General features: G+C 35.3%; 1 protein-coding gene across 11 annotated transcripts in view; it reads left to right on the top strand.

Moving 5' to 3' along the window:
* PHF14 (PHD finger protein 14) overlaps positions 1 to 21,203 on the top strand; it is a 150,080-nt gene that overhangs the window by 3,203 nt on the left and 125,674 nt on the right. For all 11 annotated transcript variants that reach the window (XR_006740965.1, XM_045578351.1, XM_045578345.1 and 8 more), the window contains exons 3-4: positions 7,542 to 8,323; positions 15,631 to 15,775. Coding sequence is in view for 10 of the 11 variants with exons in the window: in XM_045578351.1 (XP_045434307.1) it covers positions 7,542 to 8,323; positions 15,631 to 15,775 (927 nt within the window). In the remaining variant the exon portion in view is untranslated. The remainder of the gene's footprint in view (positions 1 to 7,541; positions 8,324 to 15,630; positions 15,776 to 21,203) is intronic.

Raw genomic sequence — 21,203 nt, 5'->3', positions numbered from 1 at the left:
TGAATACCATTCTGGGAAAAACTCCAAAACTTAATTTCTTTAAATATTCCATAATTATTTTTTGGCAATAAATTCTGATTTTGTAATTTTTTTCTTTTTGCTTATTAAGTTGTAGTCATTCACAGGTATCACTTCTCTTTTATAACATTTAAAACAATTTTTTTATTTTTTATTTTATTTTTAAATATATTTTATTGATTTTTTGCAGAGAGGAAGAGAGAGGGATAGAGTTAGAAACATCGATAAGAGAGGATCATCAATCAGCTGAGAGGATCATCAATCAGCTGCCTCTTGCACACCCCCTACTAGGGATGTGCCCACAACCAAGATACATGCCCTTGACCGGAATCGAACCTGGGACCTTTGAGTCTGCAAGCCAACGCTCTATCCACTGAGCCAAACCAGTTTCGGCTATAACATTTAAAACAATGGCACAAACTACTTTCTCAAAATATTTTATGGTATCACGCTACGTAGAGATTCCTGATCTTGTTAAATTTTAAACAGAGTTAATGGGAATTATCTGTTTGTAGTAAGTGGTAGGATGAGTTTTATTAGCTGATAATTAAAAAAAATTCTAAGAGCACTAAAAACCTGTATACTTTCTGTTCCCTTTTGTCATAATACCCTGTTTCCCTGAAAATAAGACAGTGTCTTATATTAATTTTTGCTCCCAAAGATGCACTACTTTCAGGGGATGTCTTATTTTTTCATGAAGAAGAATATGGTACACATTTATTAAATGAAAATAAAGGAAATTTATTACCTGTATACGATACGGTAGTACAGTAGTTGTCAACACAAACCTGACAAACTGTGAATTCTACAGTATCAAGAATTTACTCATTTATTCAATGACAATCATGTCATCATCTTCTGGAACATCATCATAACAATTCAATTCCTGAATTTCCTGGTGAATTTCTTGTGACTCCATTTCTTTCAGAATCAGTGGACCAAATCTCTCATGTTTAGCAATAGCACTGTCTTTAAATGAGTACTTCTTGTCAAGGTAGCCTGCTCTCAGTGCATTTGCAATGCAACTATCAGTGATTTTCTCCCATGAATTCTTCACCCAAGTCACAACTTCTTGCAGTTTAGGTTTCACAAAGTTTCCACACTGATTTCTCTCCATTCTGTTTTCAATGTCATCATTAATTTCCATGCGCAAATTGTCTTTGAATGGCTTGTTTATTGCAATATCAAGAGTCTGGAGATAGGCCTTCATTCTTGCGGGAATCATTATCTGATCTATTTTTCTTTTGTGAAGAAATGTCTTCATGTCTTCAGCGTGGTGAGTGCTGGCTTCATCCCAGACTAGCAGACCTCTTTGGCTCCCTCGCATAACAAGGGGCAGCATTAAATCGACCCACTTCCTTATAACTGCTTGTGTGGCCCAGGCTTTTTCAGTTTCAAGAATAAAAACGCCCAAAACACGTTCAATCTTTTCCTTCTTGCCCTTAGAAATGATTAAAGGTGGGATTTTAGTGCCATCTAGGTGAATTGCCAAAATACAGAAAACACGTGCACTTTAATAAGCAGTGGAGGGAATGTACACTAAGGAGGCACCCCGCTGTTCAATTGTTGTTTGAGGTGATTGGCCCATAATCACTGCAGTTTCATCCATAGCAATCATGTTGGAAAGATTGTATTTAGAGAAGTCAGAGCCTGGGGGAAGGGGGGGCTTATTTTCGGGGGAATGCCTTATATTTCACTCAGAAGGAAACCTGTAAGTAGGTCTTATTTTCGGAGGATGTTTTATTTTCGGGGAAACACGGTACCTACTTTTTTAACCTCTGGGGAGATTAAATTGTGACCCAAAGTCAACATTTATCTGTGTAGTTCTTGATGTTATTGTGAATTAGAGTTAGATTGATTTTCTTTAAAATAGTTCATAGTCAGTAGAAATTGAATGATATTTTCTGCTTTTGGATTATGTGCATTGGTGTCTCCCGTGGCTGAGATGTGGGCTTATTCTAGATTACCAGTGATTCCTATTTGCTTCTTTTCTCTTCTCTGTCTGAGATAGTTGAACTCTTACAGGAACTAAGACATTAAACTTACCACTGTTTTTTAAACATTGTGACGTTGTGGAATCCCAACCCTACCTATGAATAGATTAAACTGAAAGTGGAGAAACAAAAACTATTTCTTTCAAAACAATTTCTAGACATGACTCCTGACTTTCTTAGAACTTAATGTTAAAATGCTTAGATAGATTGGCTTCAATTTTTATCTGATTCTCTGCATCAGTTTCTTCTGATCTTCATTTTGAAATCTGAATTCTGACTACAAAACTTCATATTTCTGTTTGACTTTAAGAATAAATATCGAAAATTCTATAGACAAAGGTTATTATATTTAAGACTCCTGCAGATAAACATAATTTTATTCATGTGTTTCTCAGATGATAAAATCTAAAAAGATAAATATTGTTAAAAAATTGTCTGACAGTGATTATTAACAATAATTATAAGCCTCTTCCATTCAAAATAGTGAACTGAATATAAATTACCTTTTGTCCTAAAGGTGAAAATAGAGCTAAATTTTTCACTTGTTTTTGCTTTAAAAAAAATTATTTTATTTCTTTCTCTATTTTTTAAAATATATTTTTATTGATTTTAGAGTGGAAGGGAGAGAAAGAGAGTGATAGAAACATCAATGATGAGAGAGAATCATTGATCAGCTGCCTCCTGCATGCCCCTTACTGGGGATCAAGCCAGAAACCCAGGCATGTGCCCTTGGCTGGAAACAAACCTGGGACCCTTCAGTCTGCTCTATCCACTGAGCAAAACTGGCTAGGACTCTTATCTATTTTTTAATCTTTATTGCCGAGTGTATTACAAATGCACTCCCTTTTCTTCCCCTTTGCCCTATCAACCTGGCCCTCCCCGCCCCCCAGGCTTTTACCCTTTCCAGGTGTTCATGGGTAGTGAATATATACATATAAATTCTTTGGTTAATCTCTCCCCGACACCCCACACCTAAATTTTTCACTTTTGATTGAGAGCCAATAAATAAATTTTAAAATTAGTAAATCCTAAAATGGGATGTAAGTGTATTATAATTATGGTGATACCACCAGAAAAACCATATGTAGAAATGTTAGGTAAAGCTATATAAAATGACTAGTTTTATAGGAATAAAACTGTCAAATATGATCAATTTCATGTTTTGGCCTAGTTAAAGTGGTCATATTTGACACTTGGACCTAAGATTAGGGCTAGGATAGAGTCATTGAGTAATCTGCTATATAAATGAAATATTTTTGAAGAAAAGTATATGCATTACCTTTGTTAAATAAGACAATAAACCAATGCCGTGTCCCTAACCTTCTGGCCAAAGTAAGAAGGTTAGTTTATATTGTGTCATAGCTTAGTTAGGTGAAATTGAGAGTAATTCAGCTGCAAGAGTTAGGCTGGGGCTTTGGTTTAGTAATAGCTTGTGCTTAATTTGACGTTAGCTTTAAGTGGATCAAAATATGTTCATTGATCACCTATAGTTTTGTTTCAAAGCACTTTTCTGGATGTTATGGTGAATTTTACTAAGCAATAGCGATAATATCAGAATAATTAGATAAAATGATGAATAGGTGATACAAAGCGTGCTTGATTACTTATGCAGTTTAAGTCATTCCAAGGATACAGGACTACTATAGAGGGATTGATCTAGGAGAAGGCATTGAGATAAGGATTAAATTAGAAACTGAAATCTAGATGGAGAAACATTAAGTGTTAGAAGCGTAGAGGTTGGAAAATGTTGATTAATCCTGGATTGTGACTGAATAAGAGAATAGAAGAGGTGAGCCTGGGAAAGTAGAATGAGGTCACATTGATGCCTTGTATGCTAGACCAGGGTTTCTTAAACTCAGCACTATGGACATCTTATGTTGAATAATTCTTCGTTGTGGAGGCCTGTCCTGTGTATTATGGTATGCATCCCTGTCTTCTGCTTAAATGCTAGTAGCATCTTTCCTACCTACCACCCCCTTCCCCTGAACCTTCCATGGCCACCATTCTCTCTAGACACCGCCAGGGACCATATTGTCACAGCTAGAAATAGAGGGTGAGTTGTGTTGACTGATTGGCTTTTTCAAAAATGCTTTACTGGATTTGTCAAAATGGTCACAAGATGATAACAATAACCAGTAGACTGGTGATCTGTTGTCTGATGTGTATATTTATAATATTGTACTAATCACTGTTGGACTGCATCAATGAACAGAATAAATACTTAGATTTGATGCACAAAGATGATTCTTTATATTGTAAAGCTAACATAAAATTCTGATTTAAATCATACTGTTTTATTTTTGGTTTTATTGTTTGATATTTATCTTGGGGAAAACTTAAGCATTGAAAATTGTGAAGGGATTCTTGAAGAATTTTTTAAAAAAATTCTGTAACTGCAAAAAATATGTCTATAAGTTGAAATAGCAATTAATTGGAGAGATGTTGATAGAGTATGTTTGAGAAAGGTTACTCTTTGTTTAACTGAGTAGGGAGTATGGATTTCAATTTTAAAACTTTTTTCTAGTGTAAAATTTTTATTATAGAGTTAGAATTATCTGGTTCGTATGCCTAAGATTAGCTGTATTTGAAGTATTTGGATTATTTCTCTAGTCTGTTCTGTTTTTCTTTGAAGAGTGTAAGAGTGATAGATTTGGAATATAGCAGAGAATCTTTATTTGAATTCATAGTAACATGAAATATTTCTTTGCAGACTAAAAAAATAGAAGCAGCCAAGAACTCTGATTTTGTCATTCTCATTATTGCCAAACTATACTGTAACTAAATATTTTTTATCTCCATCCCTCAAGTACATATGTACCAAAAAGAAGTGATGACTAATCAGATGAAGATGTTATTTTTCAGAGATCAAAGAAAAATAAAATTTGATATATTCCTGATGGCTGCAGTTGGAGTATGGCTAATATGTTATATTCGGAGAATGATGGGTTGGGTAAGCTATTAGGATTTGTATTTGTGGAAAAAACTCACATTTAAATGTAAAGCATTTAAGTTTTTCAAAATTGCTTTCTATTCAGGTGTGATTATGGAATAAAATCAGAACCAAAGTATCACTTTCCCTCTACTTTGAAAAACAATTAATTGATTGGTATTGGCAACAACAACCAAACCAAAATTATAAACATTCTTTATGTTTTGTAAAATTTACTAAATTCAAAGTTAAATTCCTCTCATTTTGATGAGATACCCACTTTGTGCCTCAGATAATCTTACATTTGAATCTATTGTTATTTTATTTATTTATTAAAATATTTTTATTTATTTCAGAGAGGATGGGAGCAAGAGAGATAGAAACATCAATGATGAGAGAGAATCACTCAGTGATCAGCTGCCTCCTTCATGCAGCACACTGGGGATTGAGCCCACAATCTGAGCATGTGCCTGACCAGGAATCAAACTGTGACCTGGATCACAGGTCGATGCTCAACCACTGAGCCACACCGGTTGGGATCTATTGTTATTTTTCATTGGTAAAAATAAGGAATGCTTTCTAAGTATTTCTAAAATGGCTTCTAAAAGATTAACCCAAGGGAAAGTACCTTTTGTCCACCTGCTAGCTCTAGCTTGCTTGCAAGATGTTCCAATTTTCTTTAGTCAGTCTGCATAGAGATTCTTTTTTGCCAGAGGTTTTTTTGTTTGTTTTGTTTTGTTTTTGTTTTGTAAGTTGGGTTTAATTGAGTGGTCTAAAAAAAGTATATTTTCTTAATGATTTGTAGAGCTACTGGACTGAAAGAAGTCCCCTTTTTGTGAGTGAAAATTGGGTCCACACACTTTTTTGAAATCTGAGGAGCTGTTTCCTAAGTTTAACACAAACTGTTTGATGGTAAAACCTGATTGGTACTGGTAGATTATTTGTAGTATATATATTTATCAAAATCATAACTATTCATACATTTTATTGCAAAATTATGTGTTTGACTATAGGGCAGGTGCTAGTGTGATATATTGTGCATGTACTGCGCTACCCCTTCTAAAATCTAAAAAACAAAGTCTAATTTCTGAAACATCTGTCTCCAAAAATCTCAGACAAGGGATTGTTAACCTACATGATTTTATGTCCCATGTAAGAATTTTTAGGATGAGAGTGTTTTTTCACAACAGTCCTGACTAAGCTGTGAGTACTTGCAGGATAACCTAGGGACTGACAATGATTTTATAAAGTCAGTCAACATCTGCTAAATGTTAGTTTGTTTGTTTTTTAAAATGTGATTTAATTAGCATGATTTAAATTGTACAAAACTATTTGAAAAGCATTTTGAGCTATTGTAGATACTAGATACTTATTATATTATAGACAATTTCTTTACATCTAATGCCCAATTAATTAATTATAGAGGCTGAGGCTGGTGGAGTTAGCAGAAATTAAAATGATGTAGAAACATAAGCTTTTTCATAATGTATTATTATCCTTTTCTTGGTTATAGGTGCAAAATATTCATCACCCTACAGGTGTTACTGTTGCTGGCTATGATCTAACTATGACTGCTTTGTTTCCCACTTCCTTTTTTCCCCTCCCTGTGTCCCTTTCTATAGATATTTTAAGTTTTATTTCATCAGGCATAAAAAGGATTAGAAGGTTGGCTTAAGAGTGCCTGGACTGTGCTAAGCAGGAACAGAAGAAACTTGCTAGAAGCCTTATAGTTCTTTGTGAACTGCCAGGACATTTGATGTCCAAAAGGACATTTGATGTCCTTTGCCTATCTTTTTAGTGACTACTGTGGTTGCTCATTTCCAAGATGGCTTAGTTTTTAAAAAAATTATTCATTCTAAGAGATATAGCAGTTACTGCCTAGAATTTTTGAAAGTTTAGGTGATTCTTTTATTGATATCCTAATAAGCAGGAAAATTGATAACCTCTCTTGCAACTTCCATTTTCTGTGCCATTACTATTGTCTCTTCTCATCTACTGTATGTACGTGGTGCTCCTAAACTTGATGGCTGTAGTAGGAATGTGGTACAAGTTGACTACCATAAATATCTATGCTTAATTTTGCTGGGTAAAGCATGAAACAATGAAACAAAGTTCTTTTGGGCCAGGATTTTCTTGTTCTGAATGTGACTCAATGTTTATAAGTCCATATAGTTTATGAAAGGAGGATTTAAGGGGAGAAGACTATGATGCATATTCTATTATCATTAAAGTTAAAACCACGTGCCCAATTTATAAAGAATGACATTTACTTTTAGAAAAAATTGCCTTTAGGGTGCCAAATAAAGCATGTGCTATATGACAAAACAATGCTCCTCTTTTTAAAGCATATCTTAATTTAGAGTTACATATATTCATCTTCATTAATGCTATATTGAACTAAAACCATTACACCAACTTCATTGATTTATTATTTAATCAGGTTAGTAATGTCTACCATCATTTGACTTAAATTTGTTTATATTGTTTTACAAGTTACTCACAGATTTTGGTGGTTTCATTTGTGTCAGCGTTGTGTGTGTGTGTGTGTGTGTGTATGTATATACATATGTGTGGTTTTTTTTTTCTCATATTTTCAACAGATTCTGAAGGGAGTGGTAATGGAAGTGAAGACCCCTCAAAGGACAGTGGAGAAGGTTCCTGTAGTGATTCCGAAGAAAATATTTTAGAGGAAGAACTAAATGAAGATATTAAAGTAAAAGAAGAACCACTTAAAACTTCTGCAGAGGAGGAAATACTGCCATCAGAAAAACAGTTAATTAAAATAGAAAAGAAGGAAGAAGAAAATGGAGAAAGACCTAAAAAGAAAAAGGACAAAGAGAAGGAAAAAGAGAAGGAGAAAGAAAAAGAGAAGGAGAGAGAGAGGGAGAAAGAAAAAGCAACAGTATCTGATAATGTGGCTGCTTCTGCTGCTGCCACCTCACCAGCCACAAGTCCTCCTGCTGTCAACGCATCTCCTTCAGTCCCTACTACAACTAGTACGGAGGAACAAGTCAGTGAGCCAAAAAAGTGGAACCTTCGTCGAAATCGACCGCTTTTGGATTTTGTATCCATGGAAGAATTGAATGACATGGATGACTATGACAGTGAAGATGACAATGATTGGCGACCTACTGCAGTAAAGAGAAAGGGAAGATCTGCATCTCAGAAAGAAGGAAGTGATGGAGACAATGAGGATGATGAAGATGAGGGGAGTGGAAGTGATGAGGATGACAATGATGAAGGCAATGAAGAAGATCATAGCAGCCCTGCCAGTGAAGTGGTTTGCAAGAAGAAGAAGAGTAAAGTTCTTAGCAGAAACAGTGCTGATGATGAGGAACTGACCAATGATAGCCTGACACTATCTCAAAGCAAGAGTAATGAGGTAGATCAACCCAATTTTTATGGTATCTGTCTGTTTGGGGAGAGGGAATTCTCTAAACCAGTATACTCCTTATATTAAGTGGCTTCCTTGAAATCCTATTTATAGACAGTTGTAGGAGTGAATGAACTCCCTATATATAGCATTTTTTTCATTTGGCCAACCAATCTTTATTGAGTAACTGCTCTGTGTCACCGTTCTCAAGGAGCTTACAATCATCGTCCTCAAGAGCTCACAGTCTCTATGTAGAGGAATATTTTTATATCCATAGACTTGGGAAGTGGTAGGGATTTTCTTCCAGCTTTCTATCCTCTCACCCCATTGTTCATAGGACTACTAAATTGTGCTAGTTGGATTATGAGAAAGGTCACCTTTCTTTAAACTTAGTTATATTCAGATCTACATAAAAGTTTAGGCTTTTAGAATACTTCAGCAGGGCAACACAGCTTAACGATTGCCTCAGACTTTTAGAGATTCATTTTCAAGATTAATTCCTTTACCAGTTGTAGCACTATCATTTGAATGGTCACCAAATCTTTGTTTTAGATGTATGGAAGTAAAACTAAACTATATGTTTATATGTATTTAGAGAATAAATTCTCTCTACAAAGAAATGAAAACAAACGTTTTTATCATAAAACTACAGTAATGATTCAGTTCTACCACTTGAAGTTCAACTGAAAGTTAGGTTTATATCCATTGGGCCCAAGATGCAACATTCAAGACTCTTCAGTCAAATACATTTGTGTCTTTTTGTCTGTGTGTTTATGTACATGTTTTTCCTCAAAAGAAAGATTGAGTTGTCTTTTCACATGTAGATGTATTTGTTACATCACATGTAGAACTAGAATAGTTAAGTCTGTCATTTTGTTAGTGTGCTTATAGTCTTGAAAATTCACTTCATTCACTTTATCAAGCACTTATTTTTTGTTGTTTTTTCATACCATTGACAGGTTAAACTGGTAGAATATTTTTCCTTTTATGCTTTATTTGTTCTTTTACATTTCTTTTGCTTACAAATTTTACATACCAGTGATTTTCCATCCTAACTTAAGTATCATTTATAATTTTGGTGATTTTATTAACCAAATAATATAGAGTAGTTGATAAGGGCTATGTGTCAGTAGAGGTGAAACAAAGTTTATATTTTAGATTATAAACATTTTTTAACTTCCAGTGTGCCCACTTTCATAGGAAGATGTTGCTTACCTCAAGTGCTATCTTAATTCTTTAGTAAAGAAAAATTGTCATTTGGAGTATAATACTGTATAATCTTGTAGCACAGGCAATTCCATATTTTCAATGCCAATTTATGGGGATAGAAGTATGGAAAATCCAATTATTCATATTTGTTTTTTAGGTACATATCCTGTTTATTTTATATCACTTAGTATTCCATCTGTATTTACTAAATAAGTTTGCTTTTGGCAGCATCACTTCCTTCATTTTTATTGGCCTGACATTCACAAAAGTAGGCTGGCTGATGATAGAGGCAGTGTGGAGATACCATATGTTTAGAAATTTGCCACATTATCAATTTGTTAAATATCTGTAATAAATAATATATTGCTTAAGAGGTTGTAGGCTATTTTTAGGATGCATTTAAAGGCCACATGCACTGTTTTTTTCTTACCCAGAAAACTTGAGTAAATAATTTACATATTTAGATGAATAGTTCCAAAGAAATGAGATTCCAGAACATTTTTTGGAAAAGTGCCTTGTTTTTCTGAAGTAAATAAATTAATTCCTCTTCTATTGTTTTATGTTAATTTTCCCTTTGCTCTGCCCTATGCAGAAATGTAGAACTTATAAAAAGTTAATTTCTCCTCAATAATATTCTATCTGAAAACTTGATAACTTTTTCCCAAGACTATTACTCAAATTAGATATTAAATTTTAATAAATAAGAATCGAGATTATTATTTTATCCTATGCTTCTAAATCCTATTTATATTATTTTGCTTTTGTAAAAAGGTGACTAAAGGTAATCCTTGTTGCCTTATGGCCAATGTTTGTATCTTCCTGGCTATTGTAGGTAGTTAGTTATATCTTGCCAAGTAGGCATTAGTTAATCTATACAAATAAAAGGGTAATATGTAAATTAGTCATGACACCCTCACAGTAACAACTGAGTGGAAGGCTGCTTGGGGTGACCAGGCCAGCAGAGGGGGGCTGTTGACTAGGCCAGCGGGGAAGAGGGCAGTTAGGGGTGATGATCAGGCTGGCAGTCAGAGGCGGTTAGGAGTGATCAGGAAGGCAGTCAGGTGAGCAGTTAGGAGCCAGCGGTTCCAGATTGTGAGAGGGATGTCTGACTGCCAGATCCCAAGGATTGGGCTGAAATTGGCCGTGGGATATCCCCAAAGTGGTCACGGATTGGAAAGGATACAGATTGGGCTGGGGGGAAACTGGGCCTCTAGTAAGTATGTATTTGGTTATAGTTGATGTTTTATTTTTCTCTGCTTTTACTTTAAGTTTTCAAATACTACTTGGTAGTAGAGATAGCTAAAATGTGGCTTTAGAAATGCCTAACAGAATTATATTTAATTTATAAGCATATTGAATTTTTTTCTTGGATTTATGTCAAGTGCTTTGTAGGGAAAGATGTTGTATGTCATGTAAATGATACCCGGGAACTTTAATAATTTTGACATTTCTTTGAACAGGGAACTTTTATAACTATTGGCTGTTAATGGCCTGAACATATCTATATATGCTAGGGGAGCGGTTCTCAAACATTTTGAAATACTCTAGAGCAGTGGGTTTCAAACATTTTTGTCTCATGACCACTTTACACTCTTAAAAAAAATTAATTGAGGATACCAGTTTTTATTTATGTAGTTATATGTAGATGTTAACAGAAGAACATAAGTTGTCAGATCTATAATGCCATCCCCTATCATGTAGCTTGTGAAAATTTTTTACCTTTGCACCCATGATAGAGAGTGAAAAAGGCACATAACCTTGGTATTATCATGAAAATAGCCTTTACCTTGTGGACCTCCCTAAAGGAGAGTTCCTACACCACATTTTGAGAACCACTGTTGTAGAATTGGGCATTTTCTGCAAAGAGGCACTTGCCTTTGTTACTGGTATTATGGCATTTTGGAATTTGGTGCTATTTGAACAATCCCTGCAGAATATGGTTTTGTCTTTTCAAACGTTATCTTGAAGCTTTGAGATTTACTAAGGTTATCTTGTCTTTTAGTTTTCTAAAGTATACTTTTGGGGGAGGGCTGTGTAGTCTTTTCAGAGCCTGGTTTCTATTTTTAGGACTTTAAGACTAGAGCTTTGGGTAAATATATGACAGAAAATTATATCAATAGAAATTTTCAGATGGAAGTTACTCTTTTTGTTTTAAAATACTCATGTTAAATGGATGTTAGTGTCTTGCCATGTGAGTTATTATCTGATTTGCTAATTAAAATGTAAAAGTTTTGCTGCAGTTTATAAATAGCCACTATGTTTAGGGCTCTTTAGTTATTAATCAATTGCCTTTGTACACATTTCAAAATAAAACAAATTTCTCCAAGGCCTAAAAATTCAATTTATAACACTGTACTAAAGTACTTCAGATTCTTAAGAATTTAACCTTCTTTAAAAACACAGAGGAAGAACTATTGGTCAAACTTTTTGGTATTCCCCGAAAATAAGACATCCTTCGAAAATAAGACCTAGTGCATGGAAAGATAAGACATCCCCTGAAAATAAGACCTAGCGCAACTTTCGGAGAAAAAATTAATATAAGACACTCTTATTTTTGGGGAAACGGTATTTTTTTTCTCTTTTTCAAGGCAATAGATTCCTTAAATTCTGTTTTACATGTAGTGTGCTGGAATTTCCATCTATTAAAAATACATATAACTTAGAATTTACCATTTTTATATATTGTTAATAATCATCTATGTGGAATATACACATAAATGAACACTAAACGTATTTTAGAGCCACAAGACCATTGGGAAATATTAACATTTTTTGGAATAAATTTTAAATCTCAAGGGGAAAATGAAATGATTTACTGTAATGTCCCATTTATTCTTAAAGTTACCATTAGAATCCTTTAAATTATTCTATAATATTAAAGTTATACTCTAGGTGATATTCTTGTGGTACTCAAAACAACCTTTCCAACTTCTATTTTCATGTAAAAATTGTATTTTCAAATGATATATTTTGTGGTGAAAACTCGAGCTTAACTATTTTGTCCCAAAACTTAAAAGATGATATACATCTTTATTTTAGAAATATGCTGATAAAAATTGATATTAAATTGGCTTTAATATTCTGATTATAAGTGTGCTTAAACCCATGTTTTCTATATTAAGGACAACTTGGAGCATAATTTTTATGAGACTGTTACTCAGATTTTTCCATTGAAGTATTGCCTGCCATCGACCATTGGATTTGGTAGTATTATCTTAGGGTGCTAATTCCCCCTATTTTTCTCTCATTTTTTCATTACATTGCTAGTAAGACTTTTTATGGATGGGGAACAGAGTGCCAGAGATACCAATTAACTTTGTTATATCTGGCCTAAACGATAATATATATAGAGAGAAATTGGTGCAGAGATATAAATTAGCCAGTTACTGTTTTCCTAAGCAAAATAGAAAAATAGGAAGGTAATGGAATTAGAACTACCTGTTGATATTAATTTTTCTGATCCATAGAAATTTACTTATTTCCTATAGAAATTTACTTGAAAAGGATAAATCTTTTTCAAGGCCTGATTAATTATAATTCCATGAGAGAAATATTGTCACAGCCCATAAACTTGAGTATCCTTTCAGATATCAAACTGGTTGTTAGGTCTTTTCTTAGTCTGTGATTTTTAAAACCTAGTTGTGGTATTCTAAGAAAAAAGTTTTTTGAAATTGACGCAGAGAAGAAAGTATTTTTGGACTTACTCATGGGAGAATATCTTATATAATAAAAACCTACTATGCTAAGTATCTGGTTGTCCAGTCGTCCGTTCAACCAATCAAAACATAATATGCTGATAATATGCTAAGGCTGCTCAACCGCTCGCTATGATGTGCACTGAACACCATGGGGCAGACAGTCGATTGGTCGACCAGTCACTATGATGTACATTGACCACCAGGGAGCAGACGCTTCAACCGGTAGGTTAGCTTGCTGCTGGGGTCCAGCCAATTGGGACTGAGTGAGAGAGGCCGGACACGCCCTGGAGCCCTCCCGTAGTCCCTCCCCGCTGGCCAAGCTCCTGCATCCCTTCCTGGTCCCCATTGTACACCGGCAGGGTCCCTCAGCTTTGCCTGTGCCCTTTTGCAGTCCAGGCTGAGGGACCACCCCACCCCACTGAGTGCATGAATTTTGTGCACAAGGCCTCTAGTATATATATAGAATCTTATAACTTTTCCCCTGTGTAATAATAGGTCATCTCAATGTTTCTCTTTTGGCCCACCTACAAGAAATACAGGGGAAAGAAAAATGGGGATTAATGAACATTTATTGAGTACCTAGTATGTCTTGGGAACATTTTAACATACATTATGTTATTAATTCTCACAACATCCTCATGAGGTAGGTATTATTTTTATCATCCTATTTTACAGGTGAGAAAACTGCAGCTTCAGGTTCAACAGCTATTGAACAAGAGATGAAAGTGAAACCAAACAACATTTGACTCTAAGTCAAATGCTGTTATATTTAAAGCATGGCTAATAGGATGGAATCTGGGCATATTTTTATTTTGCTCACTGTACCAAAGCACCGTAAAACATGTTTTCTTTTTCGGAAGGTTTTGGCTGTACTTGCTTGCCATGTCCAAAGCCCCTAAGCCACTTTGCTTTTATAACAAAAATAATAAAAATATAAACTTGTAAAGTACTAGAATTCTCAGATAAGGCATACCTTTTTTGGCACTATTTTCTTGATTTGTTTACATATCTATTGCAAGTTTACATGTATTACACAGAAATATATTGAAAGATTATTATAAATTGTGACATTCAAGTGTCATTCAAATGTTACAAATTCCTATTGAAATGATACCTACATGTTACCTTTCAATATTAGTTTAAAAGAATATAAAAATATTAATGGATGTAGAATATGGAAATAGTTTGTCGATTTTATTTCTTAATATGGTTAGGTTCTTCAGTGAAAATATATAGATTCAAATGCCACCTTTTATTATATAACACTTAAGCCCAATCTGTGAAATATGACAAGAATTATTATCTTGTTAACTTATCCTTTAAAGTTTAAATTCATAATGTAGAAGATTTAAATTAAAAGAAACAAACCATTTCTTGAAATTTTATCTTTTTGTATTTGTCTATTAATATCTTTCTCCTTTTACATTACAATTATCTAGGTATCTTTCTTACCAGTTTACACTAAATATTTCTTGACATAAAACTAATATGAGTGTTCTGCCTCTTCTAGCAATTAGTCAACCTGAATCTTTTTTTTAGATGGTTTTCTGTACTTGTAAATGCAGATATACCTAGGTAGGTACTCATGTATCTGTCATCCAGTAGTTGGATGAGCCTGGAGCTTCTGAATTCCCCTTATACACGTAAGGATTATATACAGGATATTCCCCTGTAACTATGCTATCACATACATAGTTGCTTACATGTTATCTTGAATTAGTTTATTCCTGTTTGATATATGTGTGTTTTGTCTTCCTAGCTAGGATTATAAGTTTCCAAAGAGTAAGAGCCTAATGTGGTATATTTTTAAAAAATATATATTTTATTTATTTATTTATTTATTTATTTATTTATTTATTTATTTTTTACAGAGAGGAAGGGAGAGGAGAAGGATACAGAGTTAGAAATATAGATCAGCTGCCTTCTACACACCCCCTACTGGGGATGTGCCCACAACCAAGGTACATGCCCTTGACTGGAATCAAACCTGGGACCCTTCAGTCTGCAGGCCAAACTGAGCCAAACCGGTTTTGGCTGTTGTATACTTTTTAAACCAATGTTTAGGATGAATAAATACTTATGGGTTAATTTTTCCTTCTTGTTTAAGGGATTAGACTATAATTCAGAATGGAAAAGCTATTGTAGATTTTGTTAGTTGCATGCTTGTTTTTTCATTTCCTAAGGAGAAAGTATATGGGACTTGAAGAGAAGTGAAAAAATAGAGGGTAGTTATAGGGTTCTTTGTCAAAGAGTTGTACTTCTCAAATGTAGCATACCCTGAAATTACTAAAAGAATGGAGAATGCAGCATAATTATGGAAATGCATAAAATAATTTAAGTGAGAATTCCATTTGTTAAAATTATCTTTTAATTTAAATATGTGATTTTCTGATATATTTTAATAACTAGGACTCGCTGATTCTTGAGAAGAGTCAAAACTGGAGTTCTCAAAAAATGGACCATATTATGATCTGCTGTGTTTGTCTTGGAGATAATAGCGAAGATGCTGATGAAATAATTCAGTGCGACAATTGTGGCATTACAGTTCATGAAGGTAATTTTGCTTTGTTTTTTTTCTCTCTCTTTTTTTTTTTTAGAAATGGCTGATTGACACTGCATTTAAAAAAGTATAATTAGTTCTTTGACATTTGTACTATTTTAAAGATTTTCCTGTATTTCATGATGATTCAATTGTTGTAAGACATACTTAAAGTATGATGGTATTATTTTTCAGGTTATGTTAACTTTAAACATGTTTTTAAAAATATTTATTACTGGAGTGAAACTGGTTAATAAGATTATGTAAGCTTCAAGTGTATAATACTATAATACATCATATATATGTTATATTATGTGCTCATCACACAAAGCTTAGTCTTTCTATCATCACATATTGGACCTTCTTTACCCCCTTCAATTTCTCACCACTCTAAATCTGTTTTTAAATAATTAAAATAGAAAAGTTACGATGTGGAAGGCACAGTATTTCTTTGATGGTCAGTGTTATATTTTTTCTTCATGGCATTTTTTATTTCTAGTTTTAAAATAAAATTCAGAAAAAGTCTAATAAGTTAGTCTACTAGAATGCATTGCAGTGTTTAAAAAGTTACATTCTAAGTCTAGCAGTTAATATGCTTTCTTCTTTCATAGTTATTTTTAACTTTAAATTTGAAAGGAAAATAAAGTATTTTTCTTAATTATAATTTTTGAAACTTCTTTGTTATATATATATTTTACTTAAAATTTTTATTTTAATGTAATTTCTGACTCAGAAAAGTTGTAATACAAAGAATTCCCATAGTTATTTCACTCATATTTTATAGATGTAATATTTTACTATACTTGTTTTATCTTCTCTCTCATATAACATTTTTTTCTAATATCAAAGGGAGTAAACTGTAGCCATATTTTTTATTTCTTAAGAAAAAGGGCGTTCTCTTTTTACATAAGCACATAATTAACAGTCAGCAAATTAGCCCTGATAAAATACTATTATCTAATGACTGTATTTACATTTTAGCAATCATCTTGATAATGTCAGCTCTAGCAAAATAAAACCCAGGATCTTGGATTGCATTCAGTTGTCTTGACTATTTAGGCACCTTTAATCTAGAACATATCCTGCGTTTTTGTGTTCCATGCCATTGGCATTTTTGAAGAATACAGGTCAATTCTTTTCTAGAATATCTTTATAATGGGTTTTTAACATTTATTTTATGTTTTCTCATGATTAGTTTCAGCTTATGTGTTTCTGGCAGGAATGTCACAATAGTTACCTTGTCTTCTCAGGGTATCATATAATGTTTTTTTGTCTAGTGGCTGGTGATGTTACTTTACTTAGTTGAGAAGTTGTCTTCTAGCTCCTGCCAGTTAAAAATTATTATTTTTTTTCTATCAGGGCCATGGTTTCGATGAAACAATATTTCTACGGCCTTGCCCTTAGCTGTCTTTCTGGTATTACAGCTATTACAGCCCTCCTCCCAGATAGTCCTGGGAGACTTCTGGGCCTGCTGGGCCTGTGGGGCCTGTGGGGCCTGGGGGGCCTGTGGGGTCTGTGCTGTTAACCCATCCTCTTGCCTTTATATGAAGCTGCCCTTTCTTGCTGCTAAGGCTCACTGTTGGAATATTTTCTCTTCCTGTTATTTATTCTTTTCTTTTTTTCCCCCCTCAGTAATGTTTGTTAAGTACCTATCATGTACCAGGCTTTCTTAGATTTTGCACATGGAAAATAAACAGGATATGAAAATTGTTGACTTCATGGAGCTTAAAGTTTGGTGAGAGAGACAAACAATGAAAGAAATAAAATAATAAATAAATCTATATTAGGTGGTGATCTGGAGGACAATAAAGCAAGACAAGGAGTGTTTGGAATGCTATGGGTGCAGAAGGTTGAGTAGACACGTGGAAGGTGGGAATCAAGGGGACAGTTTAGAGGGACTTTTTCAGTGATCCTGGAGAGGAACAGGTTTTCAGGTAGATAGTACAACTATGGTTTTTAAACTGTCTTGGTGTAGGTAAGATGTTGGGACTAGAGATATAAATTTGTGACTCATTAGCTGCAGATGTTCTTTAAAGCTGTGAGACTGGCTGTGCTTTCTAGGGTGTAGTGAAGTGGTCCTAGCACCTCAGTGGTTGGGGAACACAGGGCTGCCTAATGAGGTAGGAGAACCATCCCTGTGAAATCTGAAACTGACCCCTTCAGCTGGAGGACAGGGAGCCGCTGAAACAGGCAGATCACCGCAGATTGTAAGCTGGCGGGTTTACTAAGCCAAGGAAAATAGGAGGCTTGTCATGAGGAGCCCCAAGACTGGTAGTTTTCTGTACCTGCTGGCCAGAACCTTAAAAGTTTGCATAAAAGTCTTAACTGGGGTCAGTCACATGCCAAGTCCAGATCATCTCATCAGCACATTTTTACCTGTGTCCTTAGGCAGCTTCTAGGGCAAGGAAACACACATTCCAAATACAGGGGAGGGAGTGGGAAGCCCCCACTTGCCCAGGTCCAGTTCCTGAGTCAAACCTGTGAAAATCTTTTTTTAAGTGTTAATCCTTTGCCTGATGTATGTTACAATTATTTTCCATCTTTGAAAATATTTTTTTACACTCCGTCCTGTATTTTTTCACTTTTCGCTTGTGGTATTTTTCACTGTTTAGAATGTTCTTTTTTTTTTTTTTTTTAAATACATTTTATTGATTTTTTACAGAAAGGAAGCGAGAGGGATAGAGAGTTAGAAACATCGATGAGAGAGAATCATCGATCAGCTGCCTCTTGCACACCCCCTACTGGGGATGTGCCCGCAACCAAGGTACATGCCCTTGACTGGAACCGAACCTGGGACTTTTGGTCTGCAGGCCGACACTCTATCCACTGAGCCAAACCGGTTTCGGCTAGAATGTTCTTTTTTATACAGTCACATTTGTAGATCTTTCTCCACTAGCTTTTAAGTCCTTAAATGAATTTTCATCTAAAATTAATTAGTCCAGAGAAAGGGAAATTTTCTAAAGCACAATAGGAAGCAAGTGTTGCTAAGATTTGTTTGCTTTTTAAAAATTCAGGTGCTTAAATGACAGATTTTCATATTGTAATTCATCCATGCAACTCTCCCTTAAACATCCCATGGTTAAAAATGAACACTTGAATGAATGCTTTATTTTAGAGAGAAACAAATTACCCATCCTATATAATAAAAGCCCAATATGCAAATCAACCAAGTGGCGGAACAATCGATCACTATGATGCGCACTGACCACCAGGGGGCAAACACTCAACGCAAGAGCTGCTCCCCAAGAAGGAGGCTACAGGGAGTGACCATCAGGAGTTGGGGTGGGACTGGCCGGTGAGCAGTGCCAGGCCACCAGCCAAGACAGGTACCAGTGTGGGGGCACTGATTGCCCCACCCACCGGTTGCCCTGCAGAGGGAGGCGACCGATGATGGGGACAGGGCCGGCCAGTGAGTGATGCCCGGCTGCCAGCCATGGCGGGTGCCAGCAGGGGCCCCCCAATCGCCCTACCCACAGATAACCCCACAAATCTGCCCTGATCACCAGCCAGGACTAGGGACTCTACCCTATCTAAGAAGAGTCTCTTAGATTTAAAAATTAAAACCTGGCAAGGCTACTCTAACACTGAAAATATAGGGTGATGCAGCGATGACATGCGTGGACTCTGGCTTGCACATTTTGTGGTCAGCCCTGATTCTGACACTTATAAGTATATGACAAAGCCAATTACTTAACTTCTCTCTGCTTCAGTTTTTCCACCCATAACGGGAAAATGGTACTACTGCCTCAGAAGGATCATGTTATGAACTACTTTTTATAATCCGGGCAAAAAACGTAGTTGCCCATACAACAGCAAGATGCCTTTCACCCGTATGAAAAATATGGTCACTGGTGCTTGCAGCGTCCTGGATTGTGAGATGGATGTCTGACTGCTTGTTTAGGCCCAATACCCAGGAATGAGGCCTAAAATAGCAGTTGGACATCGCCGAGGGTACAGGATGGGCTGAGGGACCCCCCTCCCATGCAAAAATTTTGTGCACTATAATATACTAGAGGCCCATGCATGAAGTTCTGAAATTCATGCATGGCAGGGTGGGGTGGGGAGGGGTAATGGGGAGAATGAGTGTCCCTCAGCCTGGCTGGCACCCTCTGGCAGTCCAGGACCTCTAGCTCCGTCTGCTTGCTCCTTACTGCTTGGCTCACTGCTCCTTACCACCCACCTGCTCACTCCTAACTGCCTGCCTGCTTGCTCCTTACCACCTGCCTCCTCGCTCCTTACCACTTGGCTCGCAACTCCTTAGCACTATCACCGCTGTGCTCACCAGCTGTGAGCCCGGCTTCTGGCTGAGCCGTGCTCCCCCTGTGGGAGCGCACTGATCACCAGGGGGCAGCTCCTGTGTTGAGCATTTGCCCCCTGGTGGTCAATGTCTATCATAGTGACTGGTCATTCTGGTCTTTCTGCCATAATGGTTGCTTAGGCTTTTTTATATATAGATGAGCATTAAATAAATGTGGGAAATAGAGAACAGAGAGAAGAAAAAAACCATGTCTAATAGTCTTAATATCCAGACAACTGTAGTTAGTGTTTTGATGTATTTCCTTTCTCTTTCCCCCCCACATCTTTTCCTCCTCCTCCTTTTTAAAAACACTCCTAATTAATCATAATTAAGAGGGACTTTTAAGTTGAAGTTTTTGCTAAAAGATAGTACTCCAAATGTTGCTTTTAAATGTATGATTGTCTAATTAGTTTTCAGAGGACTCACTTCATCTCAGTGTAGATAAATCTCTTTTCTTTTTGAAATAGAAGAGTTCCAAACTGTCAGTGTAAACACCTTTGTGACATGATCTTGTAACTGACTTGTAATACTAGGGTACCCCTGACTGTGTTGCCAGTTATCATGATACACTGATTACACCATGTCTGGAGAAAAATGTCAGGTCTGTGTCAGTGGATGACAGAACATTAGGTAGTGCACTTACCAGCAGTTACTCTTCAGTTCAGTAGCTGTGCATTAAATCAGATCAGGTCTGCTAAGAGATATTTTCCTCCCTGTTGTTTAGTTTTCATTCTGCTGTTAGCTTAGCCCTAGACTATTTTTATTTCTAAGTGTGTGCAGAGTGTTTACGGCATAGGAAAGTTGGTTATTTTATGCTTTAGGATATACTACCTTTTTTTTTTTTTTTGAAGCTAAGTCCTGTTTTTCTTTCATAAAGAAAAATTTAATGTATTTTACAACCCTAATGAATTGCATTACATAATAATACAAGAATTTTTAAACTGTATTAAAAATGATTCTAAATAATTCCTCCCATAAGAAGTTAGGATCTATTTCTGACAGGTATCATGTATTAGTTCCTTTTTCATAAATAACAATATACAATGTCCCCAAAAATGTATACACACACTTTGAACAAAGGCAATGCTTATTAAAATGCATTTCATTTTCAAAATTGAGCTATCAGCTATTAAAGTGTCTATACAT

This window comes from Pipistrellus kuhlii, unplaced genomic scaffold (assembly GCF_014108245.1).
Source record: "Pipistrellus kuhlii isolate mPipKuh1 unplaced genomic scaffold, mPipKuh1.p scaffold_m20_p_10, whole genome shotgun sequence".
Taxonomy (NCBI): Eukaryota; Metazoa; Chordata; class Mammalia; order Chiroptera; family Vespertilionidae; genus Pipistrellus; species Pipistrellus kuhlii.
Note: the sequence above shows the minus strand (reverse complement) of the source record. Positions and strands in the feature narration are given on the sequence as shown.